Source organism: Cinclus cinclus, chromosome 22 (genome assembly GCF_963662255.1).
Source record: "Cinclus cinclus chromosome 22, bCinCin1.1, whole genome shotgun sequence".
In the NCBI taxonomy this organism is placed as follows: domain Eukaryota; kingdom Metazoa; phylum Chordata; class Aves; order Passeriformes; family Cinclidae; genus Cinclus; species Cinclus cinclus.
Window position 1 is genome coordinate 7,802,372 of NC_085067.1, and position 15,597 is coordinate 7,817,968.

The 15,597-nt window shown below is 45.1% G+C and overlaps 1 protein-coding gene across 1 annotated transcript in view; it reads left to right on the plus strand.

Moving 5' to 3' along the window:
* The window catches only part of CLIP2 (CAP-Gly domain containing linker protein 2), a 55,815-nt gene extending 40,464 nt beyond the window's left edge, over positions 1-15,351 (plus strand). The window contains exons 8-16 of the mRNA XM_062506941.1: positions 2,869-2,973; positions 4,508-5,452; positions 7,990-8,047; positions 9,373-9,456; positions 9,853-10,009; positions 10,492-10,651; positions 11,560-11,745; positions 14,711-14,773; positions 15,263-15,351. Coding sequence (XP_062362925.1) covers positions 2,869-2,973; positions 4,508-5,452; positions 7,990-8,047; positions 9,373-9,456; positions 9,853-10,009; positions 10,492-10,651; positions 11,560-11,745; positions 14,711-14,773; positions 15,263-15,274 — 1,770 coding nt within the window. The 3' untranslated portion in view covers positions 15,275-15,351. The remainder of the gene's footprint in view (positions 1-2,868; positions 2,974-4,507; positions 5,453-7,989; positions 8,048-9,372; positions 9,457-9,852; positions 10,010-10,491; positions 10,652-11,559; positions 11,746-14,710; positions 14,774-15,262) is intronic.
* The last annotated feature ends 246 nt before the right edge of the window (positions 15,352-15,597 follow it).

Below are 15,597 nucleotides of genomic sequence, written 5' to 3' on the forward strand. Positions count from 1 at the left end.
GCTGAATGATTGACCCACTAGAGTTAATTCTCACCTTCCTGCTTTTTTGTAGAGACAGTTAAGCTTTCCAGAAGCAAGTGATTAACTAAGAGAAAAAAAAAAAAACAACTCCAAAATCTCCTATTGGAAATCAGGAGAATAAGTGCTTCTTCATGTTGCAGTGTGTTCCTGGGAGATGGTTGTTCTTGATATTTGTTGAGTAAAATCACAAAAGTCATGCAGTAGTTGCAAGCACAGCCCTTGGCATCTCTCTCTGGAGCTGAACTAGCCAAAAGCAAAGTCCAGTGACAGTTGTCTGCTTTCCTCTGGTCTTATTAGTTCTCTTATACCAGCAGCCCTTCCAAGGATTCAGAGGGGAGTGTTTATTTTGACTTGACAGCCAGTTACAGACATGATGACATTGGTAAGAATAGATTCTCTGCTCTGTGGTCCCTGGCTCTGGGGTTTCTGCTGAAGGATTGGCTAAATCCCCTGAAAGCATGCATGCTTTGAACAAATCTAGGGCTCTTGGGTGTTGAGCACAGAAGACAGCATCCTTGGAAGTAAGTTGACCAAAGATGTCCATGTGTTGGTGGCCTGTAGTTTGGACCTCTGATAGAAGGGGCTGTGGATTTAGCCTTGAAATGTAATTATGAATTCAACCCACTTTTGGTCCTGGTTGGCAGCTGATGCTGCAGTGATTTGGAAGGTGAAAAACAAATGTAGGAAAAGCTTTCAGGAAAGACTTTTTGTGGTGGAAGACCATGTTTACAGGAAATATTATCCTCATCAAGGAGCTCTCTCATGCTCATCTCCTGGATCCTGCAGCACGCCTTGAATGGCAGTGGGAAGTCAGTTTATAATTTGTGAACAGTAATTTAAGGCTAATAGCTACAAATAAATCTGAAATTCATATCTGGGCTTCTTCAAAGTGCAGGAAAACTTTGGATTTGAAGTTCTGACTCATACTGGCTACTACTAGCAAAACAATTTACATAAATTAATACAGGATTGAATGTAAATCTAAGATTTAAGGACTGTGAAACAGTTAATCTAACTTTTTTCCCCATGGTTTTTTGTCTGTTTGGTTGGGTTTTTCCTCTGTTTTCATGTGTTTTCCAAAGCTGGAAAATAGCAGGGTTAATAGATAATGAGCAAGAATATCAGGTGGGACTGAGAGCTTGAGTGGGCACTCGTGTTAACCTCAGGAGCCTGGAGAGAATCTCTTTGAGAAGTCCAGAGGTGAGTTTTTTAATAGGTCAGCATCTTTAGGTAGCAAATATCTGATGAGCTGCCACCAGTTAATTAATTGGTATCGATGCAGTATTTATTCCTCTTAGTAAAATCAATCTTGGAGCTCTCTCTAGAGATAAGAATCTTTGGGCTTTACAGGGAGAAGAATTAATTGCATTTAATTAATTAAATGCCTTTTTTTTTTAAATTAGGATACAATAAGGCAACTTTTACAATTAAGTTATATAATTTGGAGTTTTGATTATATTTAGCCTCTTGAATCCAAATCGTTTTTCCCCTCCTCCAAGGGTTAAATAAGGCACATAAAATACAGAGCTATCTGAATATAAATGGTAGTTATATCACCATCTATGAATACATGTACAATGATATTTTGCAAACATAAAGCATATTTTTTTAATCTTCCATTTCTATCATTTGTACACAACTAGCCAAGCCTTGCTGTATTGTAGGGAAGGACAGAAAATCCTTAAAACTGGCTCCAGTAGAAAGAGGGGGAAGCAAATAATTTTATGGAAATTGAGGGGCTAAAAAAAGGGGGTAAAAATGGTTCTGACCAGATTTGTTTGCTTTTTGCTAGATTAACTTTTTAATTTGATAGATTAATTAAGTTTAATTCTGAGGAAAATGTGGTTTTTGTAAGCTAAAAAAAATGTGTAGGCCAGAGTGTGAATGCACCTTCTGTGTCTCCTCTCCTCTTTTATTTATAGGGAATTGTACATGGTATTATAGTGGTGGTTGTGGAGTGCTGAGCTTTGCCACCAAGTGCAGCTTTGTGGTGCTTCATCTTTAAAAGTGAAGGGCACTGAAGCAATGCCCAGAGCCAGTGCTCCTGGATTTGGGTAGATTTCATGAACTTCTTGTGCTTAGTTGAATCATTTGTCAAAAAAAACAAAAAAACACCTTGAAAACAAACTGCCAACCAACCAACCAAAAATGCCAAAACCAACCAACCAAAAAAGTTCTGTTTCCTTGTGCCAAAACGAGTAGAGTCTTACTGTACAAAAATCACTTTGAAATTCATGCCAGGGCTATTCAAACTCAAAGCACTGATTTATAGAGCAGTTTGGTATCTCAATTCCCTGATCTCTTCATTACAGTGTATTTTTTGTTTTACAACATGCTATGTACAGTATGACCTGTTTTTTTTTCCCCACATAGTGTAAGATTCACACTGTCACCAGAGCAAAAAAAGGATGGAAACTTCCAACTCTTTTCAGTCTACCTTGTGATTCTTGAGGAAAGATGTGGAGAATCATTGCAATACCTTTACAATCTCTGTGTGTACAAAGGCCTTGTACTGGTGGGAGTTTTGCTTTTTAGGAAGTATCTTCAGTTGATGCAGGAAAACACTGAAGCAGGTTTCTAATGCAGAAGGATGTTTTCCCATCCCAGATTCCATTTTCTTGTGAAGAGCCACTATGAGTACCATGTGATATCCCAAAGGGACCGTTCTCTGTTTGGCTGGATTTTTCCTCCTTGGCTGGGTTTTTATTCTCTTCCTGTTGTGAACTGCCTTTCCTTGTCTTGTACACTGGAGATGATGTTGCAGCCTTCTCTTTCCCTCTCTTTCTCTCTCTCCCTCCCTTCCCCTACTCCCATCTCCACTGTTCTTTTTTCCCTCTGTGTGAGCAGACTCAGACGCAGTTGGAGCATGCCCGAATACGGGAGCTCGAGCAGAGCCTGCTGTTTGAGAAGGCACAGGCTGAAAAACTCCTCAGAGAATTAGAGGACACCAGGGTAATGGAGCCTCACTTGCCCTGCCTGCAGACAGCGCTTGCACTGCCCTGGTGCTCATGATGCCTTGCTTTGGGTTTCTTTCTTTTGGTTTTCGTGGGGTTGATTGATTTTGGCTTGAACTTAAGCTTTCTTGACTTTTTTTGCTTTTTGTTTTTGGGGTTTTTTGTTTGTTTTTTTTTTTTTTGTTCTCTTTCCCAGAAATAGTAGTATGATATGATTTCTAGCTTTGCTTCTCTTGTGGGGAACTTGTTTCTCAGACTGAGTTTGCTTCTCTGCCCCACACCACCATCTGACACATGAGCTTTTACAATTCATTTTTCAATTAACATATCCCAATAATACCCCCACCCTGCACAATTCATTCTGCTTCGAGGCCTCCCCAGGCTGTGAGAGGAAATAACATTGCAGTCAACATTCCAGTCTCCCCTGCCAGTTGTGGGAGCTGCCATCTGAAGTGGAAGGTGCTGCTGAATGCAGGTGGGCCCACTCTGATCCTTGGCCATGCCTGCAGCAGGACAGGTTGCCCAGAGGAATCCTAAAAGCAGCCCGATGTGGAAAGGGCTGGTGTGGTGTGGTGTGGGAAGCAGCAAACTTGCTGCAGTGAGCAGCAATGGGTTTGAGAGTTGTAGAAAACAGAAATGTGAGGGTCTCCAGAAGGTCTGGATGGTTTGAAGCCCCCTGTGCCCATCCAAAACAATGAGCACTGGCCTCCTGGGCTGCTGGCTGCTGGGGAAATGGCAACTGAAATGGAGTGAAATTGCTCTCTTGGAGTTTGGCTCAGTTTCCTTCTTTCTTTTGCCTTTTTCATCCTCTTCTCCACCCATAGTGGAAGCACCCTGATCTCCCTGTGACTTGCAGGGAGTTCAGCCCTGCCAGGTTACATTCAGATGGCAAAACATGGATCCATAGCCCTTATGTTCAATGTGTGCCATGGCCAGATTTATTGTCTTGCATCCTCCAGCCTCCTTTGTTATTTTGACTTTGCTAATAAATTCTAACAAGCACTCATATGTAAAAATCCCTTCTCCTTTTTACACCAGGGTAAACAAATTCCATTACAGAAGAGAGGTCTGCAGGCTGAGGATTGCTGAGCAATAAAGGAAACATGATATGCTTAATGCTGGTTTTGATGCTTGTGAAATTCCTGCATGTGCAGTCACATCTCCTCTGTGCCTCATCTGGCAAGATGCCTGGTCTGGAAACATAATGCCCTTCCAGGACATTATTTTTCATAAACCACTGTTGCTCCCTAGTGAATTTCAGGGGTTATTTCCGAGGTGTTTTTCTGTGGAAAGCAAGAGGTTTGTATTAGGAAAAAATAAATTGCAATTGGCACAGACATAACTGTGAGTTGTCGGTGCTGGTTACCCTGGTGCAAAACTGCTCAGATTGGAGGGTACTGGGTGTTCTTTACCTCTTTATCTGAACTTTAACTGAGGTACTTTGGATTTATTTCCACTGCAGAATGCTTACTAAAGGGGAGTGATGCAGCGATGAGAGCTGCACTGACTTTGTGTTGTCTGTCATGTTGCAGTTAACCACGGTGGCAGAGAAGTCCAGAATCCTGCAGCTGGAGGAGGAGCTGAGCCTCAGGCGCAGCGAGGTGGACGAGCTCCGGCAGTGCCTCCAGAGCTCCCACCAAGCAGAGACCCCTGAGCACAACCTGGGCTTGCAGTCAGAGGCTCTTCGGTTGAGGGATCAGTTACTGTCTGTCAACAAGGAGCATCAGAAAGAGAGCAGCCAGCTGAAGGAGAAGTATGAGAAGACACTGAAGAAGTACCAGCAGGAGATGGAGAAGCTGAAATCTGTCAATGAGAAGTACTCGCAGGAGATTGTTGACCTAAAGCATAAAGTTCAACAAGCCACCAATGAGAACATGGGGCTCATGGACAACTGGAAGTCCAAGTTGGACACGTTAGCTTCTGACCACCAGAAGTCTCTGGAGGACCTGAAAGCCACACTCAACTCAGGCCCTGACACCCAGCAGAAGGAGATTGTGGAGCTGAAGGCAGTGGTGGAGAGTATAAAGTTGGAGCACCAGCTTGAGTTGGAGAACCTGAAAGCAAAGCATGACATTGAGACAGCTGTCCATATAAAGGAGAAAGAGAGTCTCAAACTGAAGCTACAGGAGGCTTTAGATGAAGTGGAAAAAAGCAACAGCAACTGGAAAATGCAACTGGAAACCAAAAGCAGTCAGCACCTTCTTGAGCTCCAAGATGTGAAGGACAAGTGTCGAGATGCTGAGCTGAGGGTGCATGAACTGGAGAAACTTCATGGTGAATATACAGATCAGACACAAGCAATAGCTTTCTTGAAAGAGCAGATATCTTTGGCTGAAAAGAAGATGTTGGACTATGAAACATTACAGAAAACGGAAGCCCACAGCAAACAGGAAATCCAAAGATTGCAGGAAAAAGTGCTTGTCTTAGAGAACAAGCTGCAGTCCATGGAGGCCCTGCATCCTTCTCAGCATGCAAATGTATGACTTCAGGGTCCTTTTGTTTGTTTATGGTCACTGTTGGTAACTTTTCAGCTGCTGCCTTGTGCAGTTTTCTGAGGCCTCAAATGTCTGGATGTTTTTTGTTTGTTGTTTATTCCTTCCACTGACAGCGCTCTCTTTGCACTGCATCTCCATGCTGAAGGTGTCTTGCCACTCTAGAAAGCCAGTACAGTGGGACAATTGGGAAAAAGGAGCAAGCAGGGCCACATGTGGGTTTGGAGGCTGCTGTGGCAGCAGCCTAAGGCTGTCATGGTTTGTCAGGGTGGGCTCTCATCCTGAGCAAGCAGTGTCCTGAGCTGGAAAAGCCATCATTCCAGTTGTGTTTCGCCAAGGAGCTGCAGCAGTCTTGCTATTGGGCAAGACCCTTTAGGGGTGCTAGGAGGATAGGGTCAACCTTGCTCAGCACCTGGAGCAAGAGAGGTGCAGTGAATGGCTGAACTGTGGGGTGGGGTGGGGTGGGGTGGGGTGGGGGTGTGTCAAGCAGGGCAGGGGCTTCGCAGCACTTATGGGAGACTGGGAAATGCTGATGTTGAGGATTATAGTGGAAAAGCTGTCAGCAAGGGTCAGAATTGCACCAGGCTGGGGAAATAAAATGCCTGATTGAATATGAGACCAGGGAGGGCTGAAATAAGAACAGTTAATATGAAGGGGTCAATTTACTGTGGCCTTTCTGTGTCTTTAAGTCATCCTTTGTTTTTTTGGTTTTTTTGTTGTTGTTGTTGTTTTTTCTTTTTTCTTTTTTTTTTTTTTTTTTGTTTGTTTGGTTTTTTTTTTTTTGACTGTTTGCCCCAGGATGCATCATCCTGCCCTTGTGCATAGCACAGGGAATCATGGCTGCTTCTGCACTGTAGTGAGCAGGGAGATTGCTACTTATGGCTCTGGGCATGGCCATATTGCCATATTTGTTTTTGGATTTTGCATGAGAAATTAAGAAAACCCAACTAACATCCTGTGGGGATGCAGAAAATTAAAATAAGCTGTGAAATGTGCACATTTTAAGACTACTGTGTAGAGATTTCACTGGTGATATAGTCTCTGTTCCAAACAGAGTTGCCAATGAAATTAATTTGATCCTGTGTTTAATTTCCCAGCATGAATGGCCCCATTGCATCTCCAGGGAGCAAAGTCAAACCCATGAATTCCATGTTGTTTAAGTTAGAACATCACACCTTGGAAATAGGCACACTGAGGACAATAGAGGCAAAGGTTAAGGAGGAATCTCCAGCATTAGTAGTGTTTGAAGGGGTGCTCCAGGATGTTTCATCTAGTAAGGACAGTTGGGAACAGTAAGTACAGCCAGGACCCTGGGAAAAAGGAGTTGTTATTACAACATGTAACACATTTTAGCCAATATTCAAACAGGAATGAATAGAAAAGAAGAAGCTGGAGGCTTGTTCCAGAGCCCTTTAGATAAATGAAAGCTTTCTGGGGGATATTGATAGTGGATTAGAACCAGAGAAGTCTTGAAGTAATTATTTCACCTATGTGTCAATTAAAATCATGAGAATATGGGAAGAAATGCATGGGTGAAAGCCTTTGAGTATCATGGGGAAAGTTCTATTTAAAATTGTCTTAGTTAATTTAAAGTGACTGCAGTATTCACTGTCCAAGTATTTTAAACAAGAAAAGGTGTCTTGTGACCATCTTTCCTAGATTTTCAAGGGATAACCACAGCTGTGCTTCCCAGGAGTAGTTAAATAGCTTTTTCCTTACCAAAAGTACATCAGGAAACATGTTTCTCCTCTGGAGGTGCTCGTGCTTCTGTCTGACTTTGTCCATAGCTCAGACTTCAGAGAACTGGCCTTGGGGCTCTTGACTGTGGTGCTGGGTCTGGGCATGTGCTGAGGTCCCACCAAAGGCTGCTGGATGGGAAAAGATGTGAAGGGCTCAGTTGTGGTCTCTGCCACAGAAAGCTTGGCACTGAAAGCTCTGAAGTCTCTGGCTTTTTATTGCAATGTAGAAAATAGGGTGGGGTAAAAAACAGAATCCTCTGTATGGACCTGGCATTTGCTTGTTATTATTTTTATGAACGTGTTAGTTCTCTAATAAATTATTATTTTATCAACGTTTTTATAACTTTGGGCACAGCTAGGTTTTACAGAAGTTGAGAATCTTAATGACTGCTAGGTCTCAAGCTGCATGCTGGAGAGCATTTGCAGTTGGATATTTGCTGTGATTGACCAGAGGTGTCTGGTCTGAGGGACAGCAGCTCTTCTACCCTTCTGCATGTGCAGAGCTGGAACCAGAACTTGTGGGGAAAAACTTGAGCTCTGCTCCCTCCTGAGTGAATCCTGCTGCTGTGCTCAGCTGTGAGTTGTGTGTCAGCCTCAGTAGTACCCAACTGGACAAGTGGCTCCTCAAAAAAGCCTTTATTTTCCTCTTGGGAAGGATGTAAAACATCCTAACTTGGACATGGGATACCTTCTGCTTTCGATGGGGCTTTGTGGTTGTTAGCTTCTGCTTTGAATCTTTGGGTAAAGGGTTGGTTTATATCTTATATTTTACATTTATTCCAGATGATTGAAACTAATGATATTTCAGAAGAAAAGATAAAGATGAAGCAGACTATGGAAGGTATGAAGCTATAATTTTTACCCTGTTCTAGTGACTTGTACACGTTCTCTTCTAATTTTCTGCTCTTGCAGAGATGGCTGTATGGCAGGGGTTCAGGAAGTCATTTCATCTGTCAGAATTTGCTGGATGACATTTGTTGTCTGGATTTGTTTTTTCCTTCTAATCAAGCTGAGCGTATGCAGAGGTAGATGTTTTTACCTGTCTTAGATACTCTCCAGTATCTGCATATGGTGCAGGTTGGAGACAGATCAGGGGAAATAGGTGCATTTCCATCCCATCAGGCATTAAGTGTTTTTTGCTCACAGGAAAGGAGGCGATAATGGTAGATATTAATGTGACTGGCTTCAAATAATGGTAGTTACTTTTTATTAAGCTTACTATAAATCAAACCATCCATTTAACAAAATGTGAAACTTATACACTCAGGAAACTTGTATAAAGTGTGTTTCACCTTGAATTGCACTCAGGCCCCTCCCAGAGGGTGAGCTGTAACACTCTGAGCAATAGCAGAGCTGGATTCAGAGGTATTTTGTCCTATTTCCATTGCCCTCAGTGCAAGCCAGGCATTGTCCATAAGCCTTGTCTGTCTTTGCAGATATGAGATTCTGTAGGACACATTCATGTTATACCCCATCCATGGAAGTGTCCAAGGTTGGGCAGGGCTTGGAGCAGCCTGGTCTGGTGGAAGATGTCCCTGCCCAAAGCAGGGATGTGGAACAAGATGATCTCTGAGTTCCTTTCCAAACCAAACTATTCTGTTTCTACACCAAATTGTTTGCTGATTGACAGGTAATTCCTGCTTAGTGATGGCAGAGCTTAACTAGATCCAGCAGCCACTGCTCTCAATGGGCACTCAGTCCACATGTGGGTTGTTTCCACACTGAATAAACCCTGGAAAGATGTACTGAAAACAGCCAGGTCAGATTTCATCCACAGAAGCATCAGACTTCAGATCTACAGCTCTGAACATGGAAATACATCAGTTCCAGAAGACATATCTTTTGAAACAGCCTCTGCCTTCCACTATAGGAGGTGACACAAAGAAATGTGCTAAAAACTCCTTTGGGGTTTTTTAATTAATGTTTTATTGCCTTTCACCACTCCTTCTCTGTGGTTGCTTTCTTAACCCTGTCTGATACAACTTCCCAGTGTTCATCCTCCTCCAAGTGTGCTGAGATGGAGTGTTTCCTGCTGCTTCTCTGCCAACAGGGGTGTACCACCTTGGTGCCCACTGCACCCTGACCCGTGCTGTGCACCTGACACCTTCCCAATTTGCACAAAGCATTTTCCAGCCCTCTAATCCTTGTCTTTTCATTCCCCCACAGACCTTCAAGACAAGCTGAGTAAAAGAGACAAAGAGGTGTCATCCCTGGTGACCCAGACTGAAACTCTAAGGGCCCAAGTAAGTGGTAAGTTTCCCTAATCCAGTATTGGTGAGAATGAAATGTTTCCCTGCTTGTCCTATGCACTGGTGTTGAACAAGAGCCCAGAGCTGAAAAAGGCTGATGTAAAACATGATGGTTTTTGAATGGCTATTGCTGGTAAAAATTAATTTAGGAATTGAACACAAACTCCACAAGATATTTGTGCCCTGTGAGGGAGGATTTGGGTTTGTGTGTAAAGCTAATGAGGCATAAGTCAGTCGAGCTGGGTGTGTTGTTTCCAAGATCTCCCCTTAACTACAGCCAGTCAAGAGCTAATCAGATCTGTGCTTTTAGGAGTAGGGGTTGGGAAAAGGCAAAAAGCAGGAATATAAGTAAAGGACTAAGTGACCTTTCTTCCCCTGAATCCTCTGTTTCTCATAGCTCTGGAAAATAAATGCAAAACAGCAGAAAAGAAGGCTGATTCAGTGTTCAAAGAGAAGAAGAGGTTGGAAGGAGAACTGGAAGCCTTGACCAAGAAAACACATGATGCCTCAGGGCAACTAGTCCTGATCAGCCAGGAGCTGCTCAAGAAGGAAAGGTCAGTGTGCAGGTCTGGAGGACAGAGCTGGAGACAGAGGGGCTCTGTGTATATTAGTGTTCCTTCCAGGTACTGTAATAGACCTCCAGAAGAAATGTAGGGTTGCACTGTTGAAATCCAGCTCACAGCTTTCCCATTCTTTAGAGATGCTAATGAGTGAATTTGTTTAGAATTAGTGGCTGTGAATTCTCAAAAGGCACTGCCCTTTCACTGCTTGCCAGGAGCTGCAAGACAGCTCAGTTCCCGTGTAGAAGCTGAATGAAGTCATGTACAAGGCAGCCAAGCTGGCTGCTGCCCTGCTCCCAGTGCCCTGTGCAGATCCCAACCTCAGAGCTGGCAAACTGGGACAAGAAAAGACTTGGGTGGGATTTGCTCACTGGCCTTTCTTTGGATCTGTAGCAAAGGTGGGAGGGAGCAGAGCAGGACTGCAGTGGTGTGTGGGCTCTGGGAATGTCTTCGTGTGTGCCTGCTGCTGCTTGCAGGAGCCTGAACGAGCTGAGAGCTCTGTTACTGGAGGCGAACCGGCACTCCCCGGGGCCCGAGCGCGACCTCAGCCGGGAAGTGCACAAAGCTGAGTGGCGGCTGAAGGAACAGAAGCTCAAAGATGACATCAAGGGGCTTCGAGAGAAGCTGGTTGTGCTGGTGAGGGCACTAAAAACCTTTTCTGGGCATGGCCTAGAGGCTGGAGGGGTTTGTACTGCTGAGGGGAGTGGTGGGGAGGGTCTGAGCCCTTCACTCTTGCTCCAGGCCTTGGTGTTTTCTTTGTGCTGCTGAGCATCTGATGGGAATTCTCTTGACAAGGACTGAGCTGTGGCCTGGCTTAGTAGCACCTCATCAGGCAGCAAAGATGTCCATATGTCCTATAGTCACAGAATATCCTGAGTTGGAAAGGCCACAGGGATCATCAAGTCCAACTCCTGGCCCTGCTCAGGACACCCCAACAATCCCACCCTGAGCATTGTCCAAGTGCTCCTGGAGCTCTGGCAGCCTTGGGGCTGTACCCACAGCCCTGGGGAGCCTGTTCAGCAGCCAGCCATCCTCTGGGGCAAGAACCTTTCCCTGATATCCAACCTAGACCTTCCCTGACACAGCTCCACCCATTCCCTGGGTCCTGTTCCTGGTCACAGAGAGCAGAGATCAGTGTGTGCCTCCTGCTTCCCCTTGTGAGGAAGCTGTAGACTCCTGTGTCCTTCTCCAGTGTTCTTCTCTTCCTGCAGGTTTTACATCCATGGGCTAACTGGATTTTAGATCCAAATAGGGATTTGTGGGAGAAACTGAAGGTTGTTCAGCTACCCCACACATATTACATATTCTCTGATCCAAGAATAAGCAGCGTCCTCAAATTCCCCTGTACTTCAGCGTCCTCCAGTGGCTGAACTGCTGGGAGCAAACTGGAGCTGCTTCCCATCACTGGATGCGAGCTGTGCTCTGCCCCTGTCTGCCGCTGAAATCACAGCGTGGTTCTAGGCACGATGTAGATCTCCACCGTGAGTTTCTGCAGCTGTTGGTGTTGATATGACATCCTCCTGTTCTCCCTTTGGTGCCTTAAGGACAAGGAGAAGGCAGTGACGGACCAGCGGCGCTACTCCCTGATTGACCCCTCCTCGGAGTCAGAGGTGATCCGGCTGCAGCACCGGCTCGTCAGCACCGAGGATGTGCTGCGCAACGCCCTGGAGCAGGGACACCAGATGGAGAAGCTTATGGAAGCAATGAGACTCTCCTCTGAGAAAACACAGGTAGAACACCAGCAAACAGGGCCTCATCAGTCCCCTGGGATCTTGCCTGTGCTCAGGGAGTGATGCCATCAGCTGTGTCCCCTCTTTGCTGGGAGCAACCTGACAGGGTCTTGTTCTGTCAGATGTACCTTAATGCTGTAAAATCCCTGCTGGCTGGTAATCACAGATCCCTTTGTGCTCCAGAGAATGGTGAACGTGTGATTCTGGGGAAGGTGCACTGTGAATAACTGTCCTTTATGTGTACAGTATTGTCTGGCTGCGCGTGTTCATAACATGGAGGTTGAGATTTTTCTGGCATCCCTCTTCCTCGAGAGGTGCATCCCCAAGCAGAAACTTTGCAGGTGACTCTGGGAAAATGCTTTCCATTTCTCTTACCAACTCTGTTACCACCTTGGTGTCTTGTGTGAGTTTGCTGATGGACTGTGAATGTTCTCACTCCAGTTTCTCTCTTCTCTCCCCAACTTCCTCTGATCTCCCTTTACTCTGATCTCCCTTTAGGCAGAAAATGCCTAAAGAAAAGCTGCTTCTGTTGCCTGTCTTCCATCCCTCTTTATGAAACTGAAGGGTACAAATAGCTTGATTCTCAACATTTGGCTTTTCCATCTCATGCCTGTGGAGTCTCAGCCCTGACTGATTCCTCCTGCAAAGTGACCTGCCCCTTGTGCCAAGCTTTGTGCTTCATGTCCTTGAATGTTCTTCTAGCTGTATTTTCTCTTGGGTCTGCAAATAGGCAGTGGCTTTTGGAGCTCAGATGCACCATTATTTCTCTTGTACTCACTCATTTAAATTTTCGGGTGAAAAATGTCTTTCTCTTGCAATAATGTGTTAAAACTGGCATTCAAGGAGATACCTTAGGGTAGTACAGAACATGCCATTAGACACAGAATGGCCAGAGAGCTTTTATTTACCAATGCAGGTGCAGATATGCTGTGTTAGGTAATCTGAGGGGTTTCAAGCCTTCTCCTTCCATGACAGTTTCTTTTGGACACACCAAACACTGTTTGCATTGCAGTGGTATGGGCATGGAGGGGGCCAGGAGGGTGCGAGGTAAAAACTGCAGCCCTGAAAGATCTGCTGGCTCACTGAACATCTGTGTGTTGCACACAAGTCTCTGTGAGACTGATGTGAGAGTCAGACTGATGGAGTCATGATGACATGTTTCTGCAGTCCAGGATGTAGCATAATGCTGTCAGTACCTCCAGAGTGACTTCTGCTGTAATTGCTATGTATCAAATGCAAATGCATCATGACAGCTTCATCTCTTGGCAGCTACAGGAGGGGAAAGTTATTCTGTGCTTTAATGCACAGTCTCTTGAGAAAGGGAAATCTTCCCTTTTGCATTCCCATCTCCAGAAGTTGTGCAGGTGGTAATTATTTCTTCCCCAGTTCTAGAAGATGACTAGTCTTACCGGAAGTGAACTGGAACAGACCTTATGAGGTCAGCTCAGATATCCCTGGTATTAGTTTGATATATTCATGCTTACGAAATTGTAGAGATATGACAGAATAGCATTATGTCTTCAACTACAATCAAAGGTGCAAAGAAGCAGAGGATTACTGTGGGAAGGCAGGCTTCAAATTTCTACTGATGTCAGGTTTTTAAAGTGCTATTTACAGGGAAGTCTGGATCAAAGCTTCCTAGTTTCGGTTTGAAATCTGTTCACCCTTCCCCTTGTGAAGGAGAGCTGTTACCCAGGGGCTTTCAGGCTGAGGACATTGCTGGTCCAAACAAATCCTGCTGCAATAGTTAGGGAATTGATGGTTCTTCCCCCGAAGCCACATGCCCACTGTAACTCCTTCTGCACTGCCTTCCAACCTTCTGTCTCCTCTCTGATGGAAGCAGCTGTTGCCCAGGTATCTGCCTTGGCAGAAAAAAAATCTTTGCCTTCTCCTTGTGTTGGGAGATGCCTGACCCACAGCTTTGCAGGAAATAACAGGGATTTGGCACTTGGATGTTTTCTTGAAGAGTTTTAGTGATTCCTCTGGGAGCCTTTTTATTTAATTTCAAGCAAAGCGCATCACTTTGTACATTATTGTGACCATGTTCCGAGACCAGACTTCAAGCCTGATTTTTAATATCAGCTGTCTGGTCAGTGCTCAGATTGGGTGAGCTGCAGGCAGGTAATCACCTGTGGTGGGGGGTGCTGAGCCCTGGCAGCAGCACTGTTCTTGACATCCAGGCAGGATCCACTGCCTGGCAAACAGCTCAGTCTCTTATCAGAGCTTAGTTTGAATTCTGCCTGGTTTTTGTGATCAAACTAAACCTCTGTCCTGTAGGGTTGATTCTGCACCTTTGTGGTCCCAGTGAGGGTGGAAACTGGGACTCTTAACCCTGCAGTCCTGTCTCCCCATAATGACATCAGCAGTTCACCAGCAAATGGGACTCTGATTGCCAAGGCTTGAGCACCCAGCATTGGGAATGCTGTGACTTCAAGCTGCAGCTTTCTTCTCTTGCTTGTGCTGGCTGTACTGTCATTGGGAAGCTGAAGGGCTCCATTCTACTCTGTTAGAGAAACATTATAAATGCTTAAAAGTTCTTTTGCTTTCTAAAGATAGAACAGCCTGTCCTGGTTGCCAGACTTGTCCCCAGAGGTGGGAAATGGCAAATGTCATTTTCAATGCTGGGTGTTCAGTATGCTGTGCTTTGCAGCTAACACTGCCCTTGGCTGGATTTGTTTTTTGGTATTTAGGAGTTGGGGTGAATAGTGGGTCTGTGTCCATAAGGAGCTTGGGGGATGTTTGGTAGCTGAGAGGGATGCAATATGGCATATGGAGATTGAGCCAGGGTGCAGAGGGCAGGCAGATTACTGCCAGAAGTGGGGTGAGGTTTTTGCATCCTCCTTTCCTTATGTGGAGTGGGCAGCTAAGGAAGGACAGGGCAATCTTGCCAAATTTCAGTGCTTGTAAGCAAAACCACCAGGATCTGTGTCCCTCTTCAATAAGTGTTGTCTGTTTTCCATTGCAGACTGTTGGAAATTCTGGCTCTGCTAACGGGATTCACCAGCAGGATAAATCCCACAAGCAAGAGGTAAGTTCTGAGCAGAATGTTGTTTAAAACAGTATCTACTTCATGTGGTTTCTTGCCTGCTGTGGTGGGGATTAGGCTAGGAGTAGTTCTGCCAGCACAGCTTGACTGTCATTCTCACAGCAAAAGCTAGATCCTTTGCACAACTCCAGTTCCCAGGTGTGATGGGAACCTCACTGGAAACCCCTTGAAGCCATAGGGAAGGTGGTGGTGAGGGGCACAGCGAGGTGCAGTGCAAAGGGAGTTTACCCACAGTCTCCTGGGTTAGTGCTGTGTGACACTTCTGGCAGCCCCTGCTAGAATCTGCTCAGCCTCACATCTTTGCTGTCCCCTTTACATGGGTGGCATTTGTGGAACGTGCTGTCCTGGCCTCCCACAGCAGACTTCAGCTACCCATACTGGGCAAAGCAGTGGGCATTCTACTCCATGCCTCTTCCAGAAAAGCCTCTGTGCTTGTCCTCATTTTGCTTAACAAGATCTCTTTTCTTCTAGGAGAAGCTCTGATTGATAGAGAAGAGGTGAAAAGGATCATTTCATGCCAGTATCAGCTCCTCTGCACAGTCAGGAAAAACAGCACCACATCTGGCTTTAGCACCTCCAAAAGACCACACACAGTATTTTCACTTTAAAGCAGGACAATGTTTATAATGTACTAACTGATGTAATCAGGACAATCCCAGAGTCCAGTTTTCCAAGACAGCCATTGTTCCAGGAGGGAACAGAAAGACCTCTCTGGGTTTGGTTTCTTACTTGTATTGGTTTTGACTGTGGAATTTGTATTGTTTGAGCTGCCCTTGTCCCACCAGCTGACGTGGTTTGGATGACAG